Here is a 20,868-nt window from a genome sequence, read left to right as displayed (position 1 = left end):
CAGCGGTTTATTTTATTTGACTGAATATGGTGCGGTACGCACACTTAACTGAAAACAAGTTAACAGAAGCGCGGACACGAGTCTGCTAGACCAGTGTGCAGCTGTTTATCTCAGCCTGTTTGTTGTGTATCTTGCAGCTTTTCACCCCAGTGTGGCCCTGCGAATCCAGGCTCCGTCTGGCTGCGTTTAACCCGGCTGGACCTGCCTGCTGTGCTGCGCTTTACCCTGTCTGCTTGTCATTAACCTCGCCGCGCCCTGCCAGGTTGTGCTTGAATCCAAAGAATCCTGCTCGGATTCTTGCTTGGCTTTTCCTTGTGCCTCCGCAGGGATTGTCTCCAATCTGTTGATCCCACCCGTGTTGCTGCCGCTGGCTTTCTTTGGCCTTTTTTGTGATGTCTGGCTGTGTTTGATTCTTACCACCGGCTTTGTGGTCGGTCTGCATTTCGTTCAGCCACACACTAAAATGTTGCAGCGCGAGGAGGAAGAGGAGGAGGAGGATTTCTTCATGCTGCTATTGGCTGGGAAAGTTCTCAGGCTTCACGCGATTGGCTTGCAAAGAGCCAGCGACGATTCCCAGCGGGGGGCTCGTTCTGTCTCAGTTCCAGGTTGCAAATGCAAAACAGTCCAATCAGGCCTTGAAGGTCCCGGGTCCAAACCAACACCAGTGGCCAGTGGCCTCCTGGGGTTCCTGCCAGTCTGCTGCCACACGCCTTCAAACCTCAAACACACAGGCTGCTTGTGATATTTAAGCCAAGCAGGAAAGATGGATTTGCTGCTTGAGGCTCAAACAGAACAACAGAGGTAAATAAATAAAGTTTTGCACGGTGCGCATGGAGCGCCGCCATTGGTTTCCCTCTCGGAGGCGTGTTGGAAGGGAATCAAGAGGTCCAGAAACCTGCTGAGTTCATGTGCTGTGGAGAGTAGAGCTGGCAGCAGCGGCAGCACGAATCAGAGGCGGCGGTGGCGGGGGGAGCAGCAGCAGCAGCAGCAGCAGCAGCAGCAGCAGCGGAAAGAAAATCAGACAGGAAAGAAGAAGCAGGAGCACGCAGCTGGAGAGGGGAAAGGTGAGTTTTGTTTTTCCCCAGAAAAAGGGTAAAGGAAGGGGAGGAAAGAAGGAAAACATTTTTTTTTAAATGTGGGATTTCTAGATCTTCTGTGTTTGAATCAAATGTGAGACTAAATTTTGACAAGTGTTGGGGGAAAAAAAGTAGATGTTGCCCAGCAGTAATGAGGTGAAAGTCTAGACGGTGAAATTGCAGCGGGGCAGCGCAGAGCCAGTGGAGCAGAGCGCTGGACGGAGCCACGGTGGGCGGGGAAAAAGAGGAAGTGCGGTCGACAGGCGAGGAATTTAAAACTCCTATTGTTCAGGGGGAAGAGGAGGAGAGGAGGAGAGACAGAGAGAGAGAGAAAGAGAGAGAGACGGACAGACGGACGGACAGACAGTCGAGGACACGGACGGAGCCGCCTGACGGACGGAAGCTGCGAGGCATGGACGTGACTGCGGCCATGGACAAGGTAGGAGCTCAACGCCGACATCTGCGCCGTCTTATCGCTGGAGAGCCGGAGGTCAGAGGTCAGGGGCTCCGCTGATGGATAGAGAGCTGGAGGAGGAAATAGCAAGTTGTTTTGCTTCTTACGTTTGAATTGCATTACACGGCAGCAACAGAAACGCTAATAGATGTGAATGACGCCTCATCAAATATTTGATTTTGCATGCATTTCATTTGATTTGGTGTATTATAGCTGTATTTTAAAACCTTTTTTGAGCCACGGCATATTTTTTTACAATGAAAAAAATCCAATGACAAACCAAAAATATTATAAAAGTAACTTTTTAGCCTAATAATGACAATTTGGTCTCCTAATTTATTGATACTCTCAGTGTTAAATCTGTTCCTGGTTAGATGCACACAAAGCTGATATCCTGAGGAATTGAGAAAAATGCTCACATTCATTTTAAAGCACAGTCACTCTACAATGGAATGTTATTATCGTTATTGCTTTTTAATTGATTTAATGAAATTGGATAATTTTTCATGGCACACCTGACATTATCTCGCACAGTGGTTGAAAAAAAACTTTATTATAGGAATCAGTGTTGGAAGATGCTGTGTTAGAACTGTTTTTTAGATTATTTAAAAATTCACTTAATCAGTTTAGTGCTGTCAGATTATTGGTGTTTTTGGTTTGTATCAATGTAAACTGCTCATCGGTGTTTAACCTAACCCTTCTAAATGTAACTACGCCTCTTGAACTTACGCCAGGAGTGTTTCACAAGTGCCAGAGCATCTCAGTCATGTTCTGAATGAGGAAAAAAACACGTCAAGCTCTTGACTTTGCACAAAACTGAGGCTGAATGTGTTGTTTGCTATTTGCCCCCCCCAAAAAATATAGCCTGAGCCATACTCTTTCCATTCGTCCCAACAAACCAGTTTTGATTTGCAAACGGTCCTATTCGAGACGAGCACGTCGCTTTGCACCATGTTTGTTGTGTTTATTATGACAGAGAAATCTCAGACAGCCGCTTCATGGGCGCTCGGCAGATAATGTGCGGACGAGATGACATCATGCTGCTTGTTATCTTTTCACTTGTCTTTAACTGTGAAACGTGAGGCAGAGGTTAATTTCATCAAGAAAAAAAATGTTTTTCTGAGCAGGCTCCTAACGCCTGGTGAATTATTTGGCACAAACCGCTCGGCTGTGTTCACAATAAGAACTCTGTGAACGAGGAAAAAATGCCTTTTACTGCCGGTGTAACTTTCATGACTTCACCATTTTATTTATTTTTTTTAAATGCCTTTATTTTTTTATGAGAGGCGTTTAAATGAGCAGCTCAGACCGCAAGGAAGATAAAGCACTTGTGTCAGAGCCGGTTGGCACTTTAAACTGTTCAAGTTGATGTAATTGTTGATCTAATTGGTCGATAAACTCTGTTGCTAGCTCTACTGCTTGGGGAAAAAGTGAACAGGTCAATTGTCAAGTTGATCAACTTTGCAGAGCTCAGTTCAGTTAAGTGTCCCGGTAAGTGAACGCTGGAGTTGAATAGTTCTCTTGTGTGTCCAGTTTCCAGTTATCAGCCAATTCGTCCTTGTTAATTTGACAGGAACAAAACGTTCCAGAGCTGAGGGTATTTTTAAACCAGATTCAGCCTCAGATCAGTCAGTCTCGATCACGTCCAGCTCATATCAGGCAGTCAGTCTCTGAGGACGATCCGTCGTCCATCGAGCGGTTCGGCTCAGGTCACCTTCCACACATTCCCCCTGCCGTCATCCATCCAGAGGTCAGTTTGAAGCCAATAACCTGCTGGATCAGAGTCACCTGTTACTGGTTTGATCCCACTGTGCCGCTCTGCACCCCGTAGCTGGAAAAACTGACATCACCGCGATGGAAATAACCCCCAACAAACATGAATTATAGACAATGCAGAGACGTCTGTAACTAAAACGGGGGGGAAAATACCAATGTGAATAAAGTTGGAAAAGACTTGGAACCAATCTAGGAGGGATGTTTGTTTGTTTTTCTGTTTCGTAAGATAATCATTCTCACGTTGGAAAAGACAAAGCAGAAAGGTCTTCTGAAAGATCAAGCTTGAATTTTTCATCACATTAAGACATTGTGAATCTAAGTTTGAATATACTGTAAGCCAGAGGCTGCCCCGGGGTGCCCCAGGGTGTGGTTTGCCCGTGCCTGCTGTAGGCCCTGCCTAGAGGTCCTGCCTCTCCATGTGGTGGCGTGGAGGGAATAAAGTGGAAGTCGGTCAGCAGGTAGAGAAGCATCGACTCGACAAAGCGACTTGCACGGCGAGCAGGATGAGCAGGACGGGTGAAGACGGGTGCATCGGCCGATGTGCGAAGATCAGCTGATCAAACCTGAACTCGCTGCTGGGAAAGGAAATGGAAATGGAAAAGGAAAGCGACAGGAAAACTCCAGGGTTCCATGTGACTGAGCAGGTCGACCTCTAGCCTCTCGAAACTTGCAGTCTCCTTATCTGACCTGATTTCCCGCTGCTTCCCCTTCACATTGCCGACGTGTTTGGAATCACTCGGCCGGGGCGTTGACAAACATTGGCCTTATCTGACTCCTAAATTTAGACCTGCCACGCTTCTCTGTGTTTAAAAAAAGGGGGGGGGAAAGGGGAAAAACACGTCCCCTGTCGAGGTGATGCAGTTGACTCATTTCTTGTATACAAAACATCAGCAGCTTCAGCTCCTGTGAAGAACTCACCGTCCTCACTCCTTTAAGCACCAACAACATGTTAGTATGACTTATTAAGGAAGGTCCGACCTGGCTGGCTCATTCAATGTTGCTCCACTCAATGGGACTAAACAAGAAGCAAGTCATGGCTGTCACTGTGTGTTTCCAAGAAGAAGGTCTCAGAAGCACTCATCGGGGTTTTAGGTTTTGCCAGTTATGGTTAAAGACGAGGAAGGAGTTTCTGCAACCTAATTGAAGAAATGATTCATCTACGAGAAATCAGCTCACAGACATTTTAACAGCGGTGTCACGGCTGGTTAAAGGCTGAGGAATTTGCAGGAATTTCCAGTGAACTTCTGAGTCACATACTGTATGCGGACGATGGACTGGAGATTATGGACACTGCAGTAATGACTCGGTGTGAGTGGTCAAAGTCAATGGACCAGGAACAATGAACCTGCGCTGAGCCTTGTTCTTCCTCAGCTGGCAGCTGCTGTGACCTTGAGCTCCTCCATGGCCTACACACACACCTCTAAATACACGTCAGTCCTCCGGCTCCTTTCTCTATGAGTTATGTGTGTAACATGTCGACACCTCCCTCCATCTGGCTCGTCTGTGACACAAGAATTGGAGGCAGCAACACACCAGGCCGTGCAAGTGTGAGTGTTTGTGCGTTCAGGGTGTGTAGAGCGTGTGTGAAACCGACTCCGCTCTTGGAGTGGAGTTTTGGTCTCTCGTTGACTAGAAGATTTGCAGTTGTTCATTTTCTGCACAGCGAATGTGATTAAATATTCCGGAGCCATGAATACAAAAAAGCCCCAGAGATATCAAACACTCTCTGAGGAACCTCAGAAGATGTAAAGTTCTAAATCAAATGTGTATTTTTTTTCTCCCTGAGAATGCAACTGAGATGAGGCAGCAACAATGAGGCGCAGCTGTGATTTCTTGTCAACTTCAGCAACTTTCTGCTGCAGGAAAATCGTGGCTGTCACTTTCAGACACAGAGGAGACATAGATTATTCAAGAGCTGCCTGTTAAATATGAGGTACATCCGTCTGGGTTTCCAGCACCGAATGCCATCGCGCTCCATTTAAATTGCGACGCAGCTTTCGCACGGTTGTGTTTTTTTTCTTGGAAATATGCAAAGGCGGCAACCTCAGTGTGAAGCAGGCTTCTGTTCAACAGGGAAGTTGGTTCTTGTTTTAAACGGCCAGCATTCCTCCAATGATGTCGAAGAAAAAAAAATGGGCAGAAAACTAGACTTCAGGAAAGTTGAGTCTTTCTGACCTCATCCCCATTTAAAACCTCTGGGAGCGCAGTGGAATCACGACGTGAGCCCGACTTAATCTCCCACCACCGGTGCCGGACCTCATTAGGGCTCCGGTGACTGAGTCCCCCCCGCAGGACTTTTGGAAAAGCTCGTCCCTCTCTATATAGAGCGGGACATACTTGATCGTCAGGCTGAATGTCCCGGTGGATACGGGTCCATTAATGCCTGCTGACAGATGGACGGGAGGACAGTCGCTCTCCTCGTGAGACAAACAACAGCAGGTTGTCTCATCGGGTTTCCAATCAGAGAGCTGCAGCCATCACACACACACACTCACTGTTGTTCATGAGAGGACTTTGCACTGATTTCTATTTCTTTTCCACTCTTTTAAACAGCCAAACCCAAGAACCGCAATCCCCGTATTTAACTTGCCTTTGATCTTCCCCCTAAAACTTTCAATGCAACCATAAAATTCATGTGGACCAGCCAAAATGTGTTCACAAGAAGAAGAAAAAAAATCCCTCACAAAAAAGGAGGTAGTCTGTTAGTAGAGGCTGCTTGACACGAGAAAATAACCTCCATGTGACTGTGCTGCAGGAAGTCTTGACGAGCTGCAGGAAGTCTGCAGAATCCTAAAATCAATGCACAAAATGAATTTCAAATCTTTCGTGTCCTGAAAGCGCCACGCATAGCAGTGAAGAAACACCACGTGGGCTCCAGTGGCGTTTTGTATTTCAGAGACTTTAAAGAAATCGCCCTGCTTCTCCCCAAACCCTCACGGAAAATCTGGTTTCTACATTCGCATAGTTTGGGAGCTTCATGGCAAACCGGATTTTTTTTTTTTTCCGAATAAGAATATCTGAGGTATTTTTCTAACTAAGACTGAGCAACTTTTGGGGCAAAGTTCACACAAATCTCAGAAGGAGGAGATGAAAAGTGTCGTGTTGGAATGACAGATAAGAAGTGTTTGTCGGTGCAGTGATGATGTCACTGGGTGGAACACTGAGGTCATCGTGTGTGTGTGTGTGTGTGTGTGTGTGTGTGTGTGTGTGTGAAATGTTCACTCTCTCCCTCCTCCTCCCACGCTCACTGGGGAAAGCTCGGAACGTCTCTTTTCTCCCCAAAATGAAAACTTCTTCATGTTTGAATGATCGTGATCAGTGTTTACTCTGAAATTGCTCGAGCTGACGTCAGGGCTGTGACTGAGTCTTTATTCATCCCTTTCCTATTTATTTCGTCCACATCTGACTCATTATGTTGAGGCTGGACAAATATAGAAGACTGGTAAAAATAGCAGCGTCTGTTTACACAGACTTTAATTCATAGACAGTAGGATTACCTCTCTACCATTGCAAACATAAAGGCAGATGTTAATGTATTATCATAAGATATGATGAACAGATTCATATTTCCTGGACTGAGGGTATAATCTAAATGTCTTTCATAACAGATTTCTCATGATGGACACATGCAGGCAGTCTAGAGGAAGATATTGGTCTTCTAGGATTTTAGAAATCATGCAATGAATTGTCAAACATGCTGTTTGCTTTGTGTCTCCTGTCAGATGTCCGTACAGCAGACTGCAGTTGGAACGGCTGTGTGTCTTCTGTGTGACGGCAGTTGCTCTGGATTTCAGCCGCACTCTTGGAGGTAAAGTTTAACTTTTCTTCTGCTACCTTATAGATCAATTACTCGCTCTCAACTCTCGTTCCTTTCAGCTTCTTTGTAAAGATTTTGATGCTTGTTTTTCAGTATTCGATCAAAAAGGCTCACAATAAGTTGAAGAAAAATGTTTAAAAAAACAACAACACAACATTGCAGCTGTGATAAGCAGCAATTACAAGCTTCTTCCACTGATGGCTTGTACTTCCTGTGTGCAGTGGCTTATCCTTTCATGCTGGCGCTCCAGACGGAGAGGCAGCCTCTTCTCATTCTTCTCCTTCTTATTTAAGAGTTTTTAGTTGCAAAGCGTGCATTGCACACATGGAACCCTGATGTATCAGTGAGTCGTTTTCTTCCTGGGCCTTATTTTCTCACCTTGCCCGCCTCTCAGAAAAGCCTGCGTGACGTGCGGCTGCAGCGTGCTCGACCACGCCCCCGGGAACGACCAGGAGGACGACCAGCGAATGGGGCGCCTCCTCGCGGACTCGCCGTACGCTCATCTGACGGCCAAGGTAAAAGGAGGCGGCGGCCTGCGCGTGTACAAGAGGAACCGCATGATCGTGACCAACCCGGTCGTGTCTCGCAAAGACCCAACGTTCAACACCACCACGTACGACTGGGCGCCGGCCGGCATCAACCAGACCCTGGTGAGGAGCTTCCTCCGGCCGAACCCGTTAGTGGGAACTGAAGATGCAGTTCAGCTAAATGATGACCAGAAATACAAATGATATACTTCTTTTTGATTTTTTTTTTCAATGTTATTTTCTACATTTTAATTTTTCTCTGTACTGAAAACTTATTGAACAGTGTCCCCAAAGCCGAGGTATTATAGAATAATCTCCCTCAAAAATATCCACTTTTATATTGAACCACACAACAGCATAGTTGAAATATCTCCACTTCAAGTAATAACAACTGTAATAATTAGTGAATTACTTTAAGCAGAATTTGTACATTTCACTTTTAATGCAAAAATAATGAGTATGTTTTTCCAATGTAAGGAGAAGAAAGTGCAAATATAGGATGTGAAAGTAAAAAGTCATCTGACAAATAAATACTCAAGTAAAGCACAGATACCTGAACAATCTAGTTACTAAATATTATCACTGTGTTACTTCCCACCTCTGCTCATCAGTTTATCTGGGTTGTTTGAATTAGGCTTAGTCTGCTTCCCCTCCGTATCCGCTGACTCGCTGCGTCTGCTTCCCATTAAAAAACAGACCGGTGTATGTTTCAGGTTCCGCAGCCTTTAATTATGCGGATGACAGTGATTAGTGAGCGCTGCAGAGCGGCGGGAGAGTCACTGCTGTCGTAAACGTGCTCAGCTTGTTGAGGCAGATCCAGAACCAACACTGTTCTCCGCACAGGGTTTCTGTTTTACACAGTCTGGTGCAGAGTGTGTGAGTGCAGCTCCAGACCGTTCGTCATTATCTTCCCGTGACACAGACATCACATCAGACCGAGGTGTCACCCCCGACACCTGGGCACGGGGATGAATCCACCTGAAACCAGTTGTGTTGGCATCACATTTGATTTAGGAGTTCACACAATAAGCCAAGAATTTAGTCAGATGTTTTTTTTTTCTTTTCTTTCTGTTTGTGATCAACCTCACACAACACGTTCTTCCTCTTTAACTACTTGAGCCTCAATAGTAACCAAGTAAGTAAGTACATTTTTATTTTTATAGCACTTCTCACAAAGAGGGTTCACAAAGTGCTAAAAAAGTGAGTTTTTAACTGCTTCTTAAAAATGTCCACTGTATAGGCAGCTCTCAGCTCATGAGGCAAAGTGTTCCACTATTAAGGCTCTATCACCCTTTGTCCTCAACCTTGTGTGTGGGACAGTGAGAAAAAGGCCTTCAGTCGATCGCAGTGACCTGGCAGGACAGCAAAAGGACACAAGATCCGTCAAGGATGCGGGTGCACATTTGCACTAAGGGCTGTTTTAGCTGCATTCAGCTGAAGGGAGTTAGTGGCCATCCAGTCTTTAATTACATTTATACAATCATGCAGAACGAGAGTTTCGTTGATGCTATCTGGGTTAAAAGAAAAATATAACTGGAGGTCATCCGCATACATGTGGTATGAAATACCTTTAAAATTGCTGATGACATCTCTGAAGGTGGCCAATTTTGTTGATTTTGTCATTTATATCTTTTCACATTTAAATTCAAATGATTTAGCTGATAGCTGATATTATCAAATAATTAAAATATACCTGTGAGCAGGTTTTGGTGGGACCTGGTCTGTCACATGTGTTCAAGTCATGATCCCTGGTTGGATTTCACTTTAGCCTGATCCTAACCCAGGCAACACACAGGTGCTTGAGGTCACAGGGCTGACTGTCTCATCCCTCTCAGGCCATGCAGTACATGGAGCTCATCCCGCCGACTCAGCGTCCTGTCTCAGGGACTCCTGGTGCCCTGGAGCGTCGCAGGCAGCTCCTCAGCCAGCTTCCAGTCTACGACCAGGACCCCATGAAGTGCCAGAGCCTGTCCAGTGAGGAAGAGGTGCACTAATCCACCACTAAATAACTTTTGTCATACACGACTGATTGCCGTAAAACAATACTGTATTAATGTGAATCAGATGAGTGATTTTTCTTGTACTCGCTCCTGTTCCTCCTGCAGATTTCCTCCATGCTGCTCTTTGTGAAGCAGTACAAACAGGAAGCCCTGGGAGTCGGCGAGGTGGCCTTACCTGGGGAGGCTGCAGCTCTGAGAGATGCAGCCGTTCAGAGGAGCGCAAAAGAGGTGAAAGACGGCGGCAACAAGAAGGACGTCGCCCCTGCTGTTAGTTCCACGAACGGAACTGACGAAAGCACCAAGACTGAATATGTAAGTTTAAAATGACGTCTCTAATGATACATTTCTCCAAATTAGCAGCAGCTCTGATTGAAGAAAAACTTTGTCAAGGTAAAAAGAAAGCATCTAAGGATAAATTCTCTGTTAGAGTCTACATATTTACTGGTCTTTTGCTGAAGGGTTTGTAAAAGCAGTACATTTAAACTGAGAAAGCTTCTCAAGTGGCCTCTGGTTGCAGAACAGCAGAGACAAATATTTACGTGTTGTGGGGAAAGCCAGCTAAAGTCCGACCTGATTCAGTTTAAGTGGAAAGGCAGAATATTCAGGGCACAACTGGAGGGAGAAGAATATTGAAAACAATATAAAGCAATACATTTCATGCAAAAACAACACTCTCAGATGTCATTCAGTTTTAATAAGCTATAAATGACAAAGACTGGAAGACACTGTGTGTTGCTGAGCCTCTAATCCAGCCCTTTGTGTCCCTCTGTCCTCCAGCGTTGCACTCAGTGCAATCAGGAGATTTTGAAAGAGGCGCCAGCTGTTTATGCCGAGCGTGCAGGTTACCATGGCGCCCTGTGGCATCCTACCTGCTTCGTGTGCTCAGAGTGCGGTGAGGGACTGGCGGACCTGGTCTACTTCTGGTCCAATCAGAAGCTGCTCTGTGGAAGGCACTACTGCCAGACGGTCTGGCCTCGCTGCGCCGGCTGTGATGAGGTAAGACGACATCATTTGCTACAGACTTGACTACAGATATTGATAATATATGAAGAAAGTTGTCTTCTCATTTTTTGACCCTTATATGAACCATTCTAAGGGTAGGAAAACCAAAGTACTTTTATTGCACTGCAAGTATACACTTTTATTATTGTATTTAAGGGCAGTATGTTAACCTTTTACCAATCTAAAAATCATAAATCAAGCTAAATTTTACACACTGCACCTTTAAGTTCAACCTGCGAGCGCTTTAAAGTGCTGTGGCCACTCAGCAACAAACACCCGGCAACGCCCTCCTGTTGTCTCCTCTTCAGCTGATCTTCTGCAAGTCATATCACACGGCCAAAGACGGACGGACAAGGCACCAGCATCACTACTGCTGCTGGAAGTGCGGCCAACACCTGGATACACCCTGCCAGCATTTAGACTCAGCAAAAGACTGAAGCCTCTTGGGGGTGCAGGATGCTTTAACGCTGCCCCGTTCAAAATGTCGTCTAGTGATAAGGTGATAAAACCATCAGAAAAATAATTCGGACACTGATGTAGTATGTCTAGTGTTGACTGTTGGCTCATTTTACGCAACGCAAAAACGGAATTCCAGATAATATATGCAATATTGTTAACCAATATGAAAAACTCAGCAGTTGTTTAACTATAAGCTCGAGTGACGCGCAGGACTCAAAATACTGCGTCTTTGTCAAGAAAAATGACTATTCATGTTGAAAATACTTCAACAATGGAACAGGTGTTCAGACACTCAAAGACTCAGAGACTCGTTTGGTTGAGCCTACTGGCGTTTGAAGTACTTAAGAAAAATATTTAGTTGACACAAAAGTGTTTAAAGTGCTTAAAGAAGCATTTGGTTGATTTATTGATGCTTAAAGCGCCGCCAGTGACAGGAGCCAGATGTGCTGCTTTCAGGCTCCACATCTTCCCTTTAACTAAAAAGAAGTGCCAGAGGTTGGTGGTTGGGATAATGTTAATAACTGTTCTATTTATCACTGTCATTTTTTGGTTTGTTTTGGCCCATGCAAAGTTAACACACTTTGGGAAAAATCCCCAGAAATAGCTATTGAGATAAAATGTTGCATAACTGGAATTCTCTTTGTGCTTCTAGAAAAGGAGATTTATAGTTAAAGTCTAAATTCAGACTTCAGTATATCAAAGAAAGACTGCTTATTTAATTCAAAACTGTCCAGAAGTTTGATTTTTTTTTTTTTTTTTTTTTTAAGGAACAAAGCAAATTCATCGTGTTCACTTGCTGTGATGTCTTTCCTTTAAAAACTGAATGTGTATGAAATTGCAATCACTTCCTGGAGCAATTTCTTCACAGATTGCTCTGTGAGAAGTACAGCAATTTGTTAAATTCACTTCATGTCACAGATCTGGACAGAGATTTGAGTTTAGTTTCAAAAAGGCTTAAAACTAATTATTAACATGTAAATTACAAAGCATTTTACACTTGCCTTGGCTGGATTATTTAGCCAGATTTTGATACCTGTTTTTAAATTGAGGTTGTTTGTATGCTGTTCAAATAAGTACCAAGTCTTGCTATAACATAATTTATTAAAGTTTAAGTTCAGATTCTGGAGAACAAAGACTAAGAAGCAAAACAACTGAATAAACTGAGCAGAAGTGAAAATGTACTGAAAAGATCGAAGATTTTTTGTTGTTGTTACTTTAAATATTTTGCTGCTAACAAAGATGCTATTCTATTTTCTAGAAACATTTAAAAGTGTGTTTGCTCAAAGTTTGGTTTGATGTGACATGAAGAACAGACGGTCAGTATTGTGTTGAAGTCGAAAGATCTATGGCAGAAAAGGAAACGTATTCAACCTTTGGCACTATGAAACTGAGTAACTGGTTGTTCAACTTGTTTGTCCAGTCCAAGCATTGTTTTCAGTGCAACAAAGCATAAACTGGAATATTAATGGATCGCTGTTGAGGCAGCTCAGATAACCGAGACGAAATACTGGATCCAACAAGAGATGATAACATGTCTTTCCCTTCATTGCAATAACAATAATAATCCAATAGAAGTGTGTTTTCAGTACATCAGGGCAAAGTTTGACAAAGCAGACAAAACAAAGATTTTTTTCTGCTGATTTGATTTTGAAGTCTGATATTTTGTTGCTTTTTTGGAATAAAGTCCTGATTAAACTCCCAGTTTTCTCTTTGGTTTAAGAATTTTAACTGTAACCTCGAACTCAACACTATTATTTTTGACATATATTTAAAGTTTGGATTCCTCCCATCATCCAAAGGCCTCTCTAAATGCTGTGTGTATTTGTGTGTGATTATTTTTTTATTTTCTCTGTATTAGTCCTGTAATGAACCTGATTTGCCCCCACATTCACCTCTATGTGGTGTTAACCAAAATGTCTGAGTGCTGTGACTTGTATAGTATATATTAATAGTGCATAATGCTTTAATATGTTTAAATGCATAGTCACTCAGTCTTTACTGCAAGCATCTGTAAAAATCAGGACTTTTGAGCTTGTCCAAATCTGGAAGAATTTACTTTGCACACACTAATGCAGAAAACGAACTTTAAAAATCCAGCTATTTTACTGTCAAGCTTGGACCTTCGATACATTCTTGAACTAAACCCCATCAGTGATGTTCTTCTGGAGTCAACAGATTCCATTTATCAGGTCCACCAAGATGGGGTTTGTTGCTGTGATGCTGTGATGTACTTTTAGATCAGCCCCAGCTGGCTCCATCCACGGAAATAGCTTCAGAGTTCAAGCGCTCAGAAAATTAAGAATGAGCTATGGTCGATTCACCACCAATGCAGCCGCGCTGACATACTGCCAGCAGGAATGTGGAGTATTTTCGAGCTTTTGCTGGCCAGCGTGCTGTTACTGTTGCGTCATGCGGCAAGTCGTCTGACAACCACCTCGTGAAGCGTGACAGAACAGCCCGAAAAGGGTATTTTTAGTCCTAAACTAAGGAAAAAAATGTGTTTGGTTTACACAGCTCATTTGATTTGTTGCTTTTAATAGTGTCCCATGGCAGGAGCACATATTGCACCAAATTCCTCTGTTTCTATTGTCAGCCAAGGTGGGATCTTTGTAGAACCCACTGCACTTTGGTTCTGTTGTGTGGATGAAAGAGCAGATCATCCATCCATCCATCCATCCATCCATCATCCATCATCCATCATCCATCCATCCATCCATCATCCATCATCCATCATCCATCCATCCATCCATCCATCATCCATCATCCATCATCCATCCATCCATCCATCATCCATCATCCATCATCCATCCATCCTTCCACCTTACATCCATCCATCCATCCATCCATCCATCCATCCATCATCCATCCATCCATCCATCATCCATCATCCATCCATCGATCCATCATCCATCATCCATCATCCATCCATCCATCTACCACCTTACATCCATCCATCCATCCATCATCTTACCATCCAACCATTATGAATATTTGGGTGAAAGTCGAGAAATAACCACCTGACATGCAATTTCCTGTGTCAGGTTTCAATTCACATTGTTCCAAACTTCAATATGAGCGGTGTGTATCACTCGATGCTTTCCCCTCTCACTTGAATCCAAATCTATCCGTATTCAGATTCGCCGATGCCGCACACCGATGTAGTAAAGTGGTAAGAATTCAAATTAAAGCTTTTACGACAGTTTGTACCGATATCGTGGCGCCCTCGTGTGGATGCATCGCTCGGAACCACCCCCCGGATAGGAAAAAAAAAAAAAATCCGACGGCACGTAAACGCGCCACGGCGTTTCAAAGCGTGGATGAAAGAGTGTTGTGTAAGTGGGTGAAAGTGGAGAGGGAGGAGCGGAGCGGACCGAATGGAGGGCAGATCTGCGGGCTAGAGGAAGAGGAAGAGGAGCCGGCAGGGCAGGTAGGGGACCGCTCGTGTCTGAGAACTAACCTGTGGGTGATCGCTGTGTTGACCTTCCATATTCTACCTTTGTGAGCGTTTGATGCCGTGTTGTGTCGCAGCCGGGATGCGTCTCTGGCTCTGTCAGTGCTGTGCGTGTTGTTCTCCTGTTTGCCGAAACTGGCATGAAACTGATCCACTACCGAGTACCGAGTTTCCTGTACCACCCTGGTTGTTTGTACACGAATACTACTATGTTATGATCTGAAACCTGGTGATGTGGAATCCACTGCCGCACTTACTAGTGTTTACCCAACAGTGCGCTGCTGGCTGCCCAGTGAGCTGAGAAACTGCAGTTTTCTGTCAGTGACATTTTGTTTGGAAGCTCAAATACATTTGGGCAGCTTGTTTTATTTTGGTTTTGATCTAATTAATAATAATCACAAAATAAGTGAATTTTTGCCCCCAACTATTTAATCTGATTACCAACTGCCCAGTGCTGATAAATCTCAACAGAGCTCAAGTCCTAAAATCCACTGTTGGCATGGGTTGAACTCAAAGTAAACTCAAATCAGTGAACTTGAATGCATAATGGAGGTGAAATAACCAGGGCAGGGGCCAAAAGTAAATGAAGTGTAGCAGAAAAGCAGCTTAAAAGTGACTAAAGCAGAAAGGTACCACCAAAAGCATTCACCCTGTAAAATCATTGACAGGGGTGAGGGATCAGAATGAGAAGCATTCATAAGAGGGGAAAAAGTCATAATTTAGCCACGCAGATCTAAATCAGCACTCCTCATTTTCTACCAACAATGACAAACCTGTGTGTTCCACCGACGTGTTCCTTGCAGAGATAAATTTTCTGGTCTATTATACCAACTGTACACTTATGCAACTGTGACTAATTGGTGCTTTTTAAAAAAAATAAAAGTAAAAAAATAAAAAAAACAATCGCAAAACAAAGGGTAAAGTTCAGACTAACACTCCTCTTCAGTGACTTGATAAACAACTCAATGCAAAAATAATATCTTTATATCCCTACGTGGTTTCTATAGTCTGTGACTTGGATCAATGAATGTGGTGTGAATGGATCCTCTCTGTTCTGAGGTCAGTGACTGAGGGCTGATGTGACATAATGAATAACGTGTTATGCATCTGACTTTGACAGCGATGGAGCTCATAACACTGGCAGGCGGTCTTGTGGTTGTGCCTCTCTTCACCTTCATCACTTCGCTCATCTTCTGTCCCGGAAAGCTCCTGAAAGCCTACAACTGGTAACACTGTTTATTAAACGAAGCGAACATTCAGATGTGACCATGTAATTGTGCTTATCCGAAGCTGCTTGCACCACCGGAAACAAATCAGAGCTTCAGAGGAATTGTTTTTAATCAGCCCTCAGAAAAGACAAAGTTAAGGAGAAACGCTCACTGTTGGAAGTGCTGTTATGCAGCTCTGGGTTGACCAGCATAAGCCTTTCTCTCCTGGGGGACAACGCTGCTACTAGTCACAGGATTTTTGATCATCTGCCTGTCATCTGGATTTATGTAAAAGTCCGATATGAAATCTCAATAGTAAATAGTCCAAGTCACATGTCTGTTCAGCTTTTATTATGAAGGAAAATGGACTCTCACCTTGAACTTTGTCCAAACTGATAAAAAATAAAAGCTCCCTGTCTCTATTTCCACACACACACACACACACACACACACACACACACACACACACTCACTTTTATGTGTGTTCCAAGATTTCACTTATTCCTATTTTTGCAGCACATGTTCATACATTCACCTATTTTACGTGCACTCTGATACACCGATGTCTTTGATATATTTACACTGCCTGATTCCAGAAATGTGTTTTCTACGCTTTGCTTGCAGATGACTGTAAATCCATGAAATAGTCAAATATTGAAGTTCGGCTCTATTTTGTTGTGATATTTGTTATCAGGGAATTAATCCCAGTGGCCTCAGTTTAAAACGAATACACCTATCAGTCATGTTGGCCATCATGCAGATTGTAAAAGCTAAAATTTTAACCTCACATCATCCTCCACCACCTTCTCCTTCCTCCTTCTCCTCAGGTACATGCGTCGCAAGATTGGGTTGGTGGTCCGCTATTCTTACAATGGGAGCTATCGCTTCTGCTATTCCAGCCGTGGAACACCGGGGGGCTCAACACCTTCATTGCTGCTGTTGCATGGTTTCTCCGCTAGCAAGGACATGTGGCTGACCTTAGTCCCAGTAAGTCACCCGCTGCAGACCCAACTGCTGGTTCCGAATTGCAAACCAGGCATCAATTTTACTTCTTTATTTCATTATTTATTTCTTACCATGGAAGAGCACACACACTTGTGCACACACACATTGATCACATCATGATGGGTCAGCGCCTTTCGTCTCATCTCATCACTCTCTCCTCTCCACCAGTTTCTCCCTGAAAGCCAGCATGTTGTGTGTCTGGACATGCCGGGTCACGAGGGGACGAGCCGCACCGGGCCAGAGGACTACAGCATCCTGGGTCAGGTCCACCGAGTCCACCAGGTCTGTGTCAGTGCGTCGCCGGGAACCATTCAGGCCCTCTTATTGTACAACATGTAGTGTAAGGGTCAAAGTTCACCCTTTGAGGCCCTTACTTCCCTGCCTTGATCTCTTATCCCTCGTTACGATCCGCTCCGGTTTACTTTTAGAGGAGCAGCACGGCACAATTTCTTCTTGAGCACAAGATGTTCTGTCACACAGTGTTTGTTGTAGTGCAGCCAGACAACTGATCAGTGATTGTTGATTTAAACATCCGTTTGTTTTCTATTTTATGTACATGTGTTTAATAGGTTATTCTTTTACAGATTAATTGTATGTATGAACTCAAAAAAGTGGCCGTTGGAAAAATAATTTACCAGTGACCACTCTAAGTACTGCAGCCAAAACCCCTGTGTGGCCCAAAAAGCGTTTTTCCCTAACAACTAAAAGATCCTAAGTGAAAAATCTACAACTGAAAGATTTTCTATGAATCCCGTTTCAGGTCGCAGTCGTCCTGTCAGCCGTTTTAAAAGCGTTTATTATTGTACTTTTTGGGCATGTGAGATTTTTGTGCTGCAGTACCACGTGTGGCCACTGGGAAAATCGTCACGCCGCACATATTGCCAGTCTGGTATCCAGTTCTTAGATGATTGTTACATACATCTAATGATGCAGTTACTTGGACACATCCTCAGTGGGGGTTTCGGGTCTTTCAACTTCATACCCCCTCGCCTAGGCGACCCGACCGGGAGTGATCAGTTCCTGGCCTGTGTCCAAGAAGCACTTGCCCACTGCTTGTCCCTCTGGATCCACAGCCATCGTGAGGCTCTCTCTGCCGCCTCGGAAGCTGTACTGATGGCTCTCCTCTTGCGTGCCCCTGTGATGCCCAGAAGGCCGAAGGCCTCGCAGAGTGACCTCCCTGCAAAGCCCCTTCCCCCAACCTCAATTGGCAAACATTGCGCCCGCCACCCCCGTCTGCGGCACTCCCCCACCAGCTCCGCATATTACTCTTTCTTCCTCTCACTTGCTTCATCCATCCTCTCCTCCCAGGCCACTGTTAGCTCCAGCAAAACGACCTGCTTAGATGACTCTGAGAGCAGGACAATGTCTGGCCTGAGGCTGGTTTCCACGATGTTTTCAGGGAATCTCAGTCGTTTCCCCAGGTCCGCCCTTAGCTGCCAGTCATTCGCTGCTCCCAGGAGGCCTGCATAATACATCCATGCTGGGCACGCTCTATGTGCCTGGAAGGCAAAATGTCTTAAGTGAGCAATTCCATTGAAATTAATGGGCCGCCATTACTGTTAAATGTCGATGGTGGTCTTTGGTTTTTCCTCAGAAGCGTCTCCAGATGTGATGAAAACGAAGCATTGTTCCGTCTCTCTGAGCTGTTGTTCCCTCCGTGCAGTTTGTGCAGAGCATCGGTCTGGATAAAAGGCCGTTCCACTTGTTGGGAGCGTCAATGGGCGGCAACGTCGCGGGGGTGTACGCTGCCCAGTACTCTTCCTTCCTGTCCGGCGTCACCTTGGTCTGTCCAGCTGGTAAACAAATGCCGATGATGATGAGTTTTAAATCCTAGTTTCAAATCCTGAGGCTGACAGACGCACCTCTCTGATGTTTCCCCTCCAGGCCTGATTTATCCCGAGGAGTCCAAGTTTGTCGCTCGCCTGAGGGAGATGGAGAAGGTTCAGCAGGATGACTCCATCCCTCTGATCCCCTCCACCCTCCCGGAGTTACGGGACATGCTGAATCTCTGCTGCTACAAGCCGCTGAATCTCCCTGGGCCGGTACAGACAACGACTAAGATCGAAATCACTAAACTAGCTAAAAGCTGTGGCATTTTTGAGGCTTTAAAGTGGAACGGGACGTTCAATCTCTGTGCAGCCTACGTACTTGTTCTCACTATTTTCCACTATTAACCCCTCTAAAACCCAACAAAACAGCATCAAACTGAAATTTCAAGTGTGTTTGAGACGATAGGAGAATTTGGGTGATCGAGACTGAAAAAGTCTTATGGTTTACAAAAAGGTTTCACCCTTTTCTTTTCTAAGATTTAAAGAAAAAAAATCTTTAGCTTCCACATCTGCAGCAATTTCTATCTAATTCACTGTCCTTTCCAGACAGTGTAAAGTCTTTAATTGTAGGTGACCACAGCATCTATTAGAGTCAGCATATTGGACAGTCCTGCAAAACGTTGACACGTTTGTGCGCGTGTGCGTGCACGCATGTCTGTGTGCATACTAGGCTCTGCGAGGTCTTCTGGACAACAGGATCCCCAACAATGCCTTCTACAAAGAACGTCAGTATCTACTCAGACGTTGCCCTATTTTCTTTCTGGTCTTCAGTCCCTTCATTTCAAATTTATGTTGTGTTTGCTGTGTGTGTGTGTGTGTGTGTGTGTGTGTGTGTGTGTGTGTGTGTGTGTGTGTGTGTGTGTGTGTTTGCCGCTCAGTGTTCATGGAGCTTGTCAGAGAGACGTCTCGTCACTCGCTGCAGGAGAACATGCGCCAGATCACCTCGCCTGTGCAGGTCATATGGGGAAAGGAAGATGAGGTAATGATACCTCACAATGTAGCATGTTTTTTGTTTTTTTTATGGTGTCCAAGAAGAGACCCTGAAATCAGAAACAAATATTAGTGCATTTGGGTGCATAAATATGTGCAGTATTTGCATTCTGCTACTTAAAGTTTCAAGAATCTTTGTACTGTATTCTGAAAAGTTCAATTATAACTAAGTTTCCAGAATGCAAGTAAGTAAAGTGTATTTTATGGGATAAAAAGATGTTGGATGTAGGAGGTTGTATGTTCGAGTTGTGTGAGTGGCTCAGTAAGACGTCTGCGCTCTCAGGTGCTGCACGTGTCGGGAGCGGCTGTGCTGCAGGCGGCGCTTTCAAACTGCCAGGTGGACCTGGTGGACAACTGTGGTCACTCGGTGTCGCTGGAGAGACCCAGGAAAGCTGCTAAACTTATCATGGACTTCCTCACCGCGCAGGGCCTCAAAGGTGAAGGCACGAAGAAGAGTCTGTGAAGGGACAAACGTCGGGATCAGATGACGGAGACCGAGAGAATGTGGGAATGTGGTGAAGGTCATGCGGGTGGGAATCGTGTCAGGGATGAATAATCAGTTGAATGATGATACTTGTTATATTATAGCTATAAGGTTTTTCTTTTTTTTTTCTTAACCAGGATGTCGACTACTGTGTATTAACATGAACGCACTTATGTGGAGCAGGTGGTCGGGCGTTGTTGTTGCTCAGCCTGCTGCTGTTGGAAGAAAGGAAAATGAAAAAAACAAAGTTAAATTAAAACTACAAACTATGTGAAGGAACGCTGCCTTCAAACAGTTTTAGTTCAATTGTTCTGTCTTGTATCAATATTGATTGAGGAAAATTCTCATTATTTTGTGAATGTATAGGAAATTCTGTCAAATATTCATTTCTAAAACTCTGAAACGACGGTAAACTGCAGCCTGATGACATCTACATCCACAAAACGGCAAAAATGTGGATGAACTATGAGAGATTGTTGCACAAGAGGAATGCTTCATCTTGTAGAGGGATTGTATTTGTCCAATGGTAGCATATTTTCTGCCCAGGTTTTGTATCAGAAAGCAACTTCACACTTTCTAAGTCAGAAAACACAAATGTCAGACTTTTCTCTGAATCTCTTGCAAGTCCTTTTTTGTTCAGATCAAGTACGTTTCAAACAGAAGTTCAATACTAAAACAAGCCAACAACATATCAACTGCAGAGGGTTGTGTTGGCTGCGCCCTGACCCAGAACTGTTCCTGCCACTAGGTGGAGCACTTGACTAATCTTAAACAATAGTTTTCTGACTTG

The 20,868-nt window shown here is 44.3% G+C and overlaps 2 protein-coding genes across 4 annotated transcripts; both read left to right on the top strand.

The window, feature by feature from the left end:
- Window positions 1–673: 673 nt before the first annotated feature.
- On the top strand, window positions 674–12,812 carry lmcd1 (LIM and cysteine-rich domains 1). Its single transcript, XM_076025184.1, has 8 exons — window positions 674–1,064; window positions 1,369–1,515; window positions 7,029–7,114; window positions 7,518–7,773; window positions 9,486–9,635; window positions 9,756–9,962; window positions 10,428–10,646; window positions 10,961–12,812. Exons 2-8 carry the CDS (start codon window positions 1,489–1,491, stop codon window positions 11,087–11,089), a joined length of 1,074 nt encoding a protein of 357 aa, XP_075881299.1. The 5' UTR covers window positions 674–1,064; window positions 1,369–1,488; the 3' UTR covers window positions 11,090–12,812.
- Window positions 12,813–14,395: 1,583 nt separating this feature from the next.
- LOC142887492 (monoacylglycerol lipase abhd6-B-like) lies at window positions 14,396–20,678 on the top strand. Of its 3 annotated transcripts, XR_012926547.1 has the most exons (10): window positions 14,396–14,538; window positions 15,683–15,788; window positions 16,598–16,757; window positions 16,944–17,057; window positions 18,439–18,571; window positions 18,660–18,817; window positions 19,275–19,329; window positions 19,483–19,583; window positions 19,878–20,115; window positions 20,216–20,678. XR_012926547.1 is itself a non-coding variant. In XM_076025182.1 (9 exons), the coding sequence occupies exons 2-9, from the start codon at window positions 15,685–15,687 to the stop codon at window positions 20,055–20,057; spliced, it is 1,005 nt and encodes a 334-aa protein (XP_075881297.1). In that variant the 5' UTR covers window positions 14,397–14,538; window positions 15,683–15,684; the 3' UTR covers window positions 20,058–20,678. The 3 variants fall into 3 exon arrangements, 2 of the variants coding, with proteins under 2 accessions (XP_075881297.1, XP_075881298.1); XM_076025182.1 differs by having other exon boundaries at window positions 14,397–14,538; window positions 19,878–20,678; XM_076025183.1 differs by having other exon boundaries at window positions 14,529–14,609; window positions 19,878–20,678.
- Window positions 20,679–20,868: the final 190 nt, after the last annotated feature.

This window comes from Nelusetta ayraudi, unplaced genomic scaffold, assembly GCF_046127955.1.
Source record: "Nelusetta ayraudi isolate G7.1 ecotype Tasmania unplaced genomic scaffold, CSIRO-AGI_Nayr_v1 ptg000017l, whole genome shotgun sequence".
NCBI classification, from domain to species: Eukaryota; Metazoa; Chordata; class Actinopteri; order Tetraodontiformes; family Monacanthidae; genus Nelusetta; species Nelusetta ayraudi.
The sequence above is the reverse complement of the archived record's forward strand: the minus strand, read 5'-3'. Positions and strand labels throughout refer to the sequence as shown.

What these genes read in the sequence shown, in the direction of transcription:
- lmcd1 (XM_076025184.1), top strand. Translation starts at nt 1,489, where the DNA reads ATGGACGTGACTGCGGCCATGGACAAG. An exon ending in TGACTGCGGCCATGGACAAG is followed by an intron (nt 1,516 to 7,028) that starts GTAGGAGCTCAA and finishes GTCTCCTGTCAG; the next exon opens with ATGTCCGTACAGCAGACTGC. An exon ending in GCCTGTCCAGTGAGGAAGAG is followed by an intron (nt 9,636 to 9,755) that starts GTGCACTAATCC and finishes TTCCTCCTGCAG; the next exon opens with ATTTCCTCCATGCTGCTCTT.
- LOC142887492 (XM_076025182.1), top strand. Translation starts at nt 15,685, where the DNA reads ATGGAGCTCATAACACTGGCAGGCGGTCTTGTGGTTGTGCCTCTCTTC. An exon ending in AGGTCCACCGAGTCCACCAG is followed by an intron (nt 17,058 to 18,438) that starts GTCTGTGTCAGT and finishes CCCTCCGTGCAG; the next exon opens with TTTGTGCAGAGCATCGGTCT. An exon ending in CACCTTGGTCTGTCCAGCTG is followed by an intron (nt 18,572 to 18,659) that starts GTAAACAAATGC and finishes TTTCCCCTCCAG; the next exon opens with GCCTGATTTATCCCGAGGAG.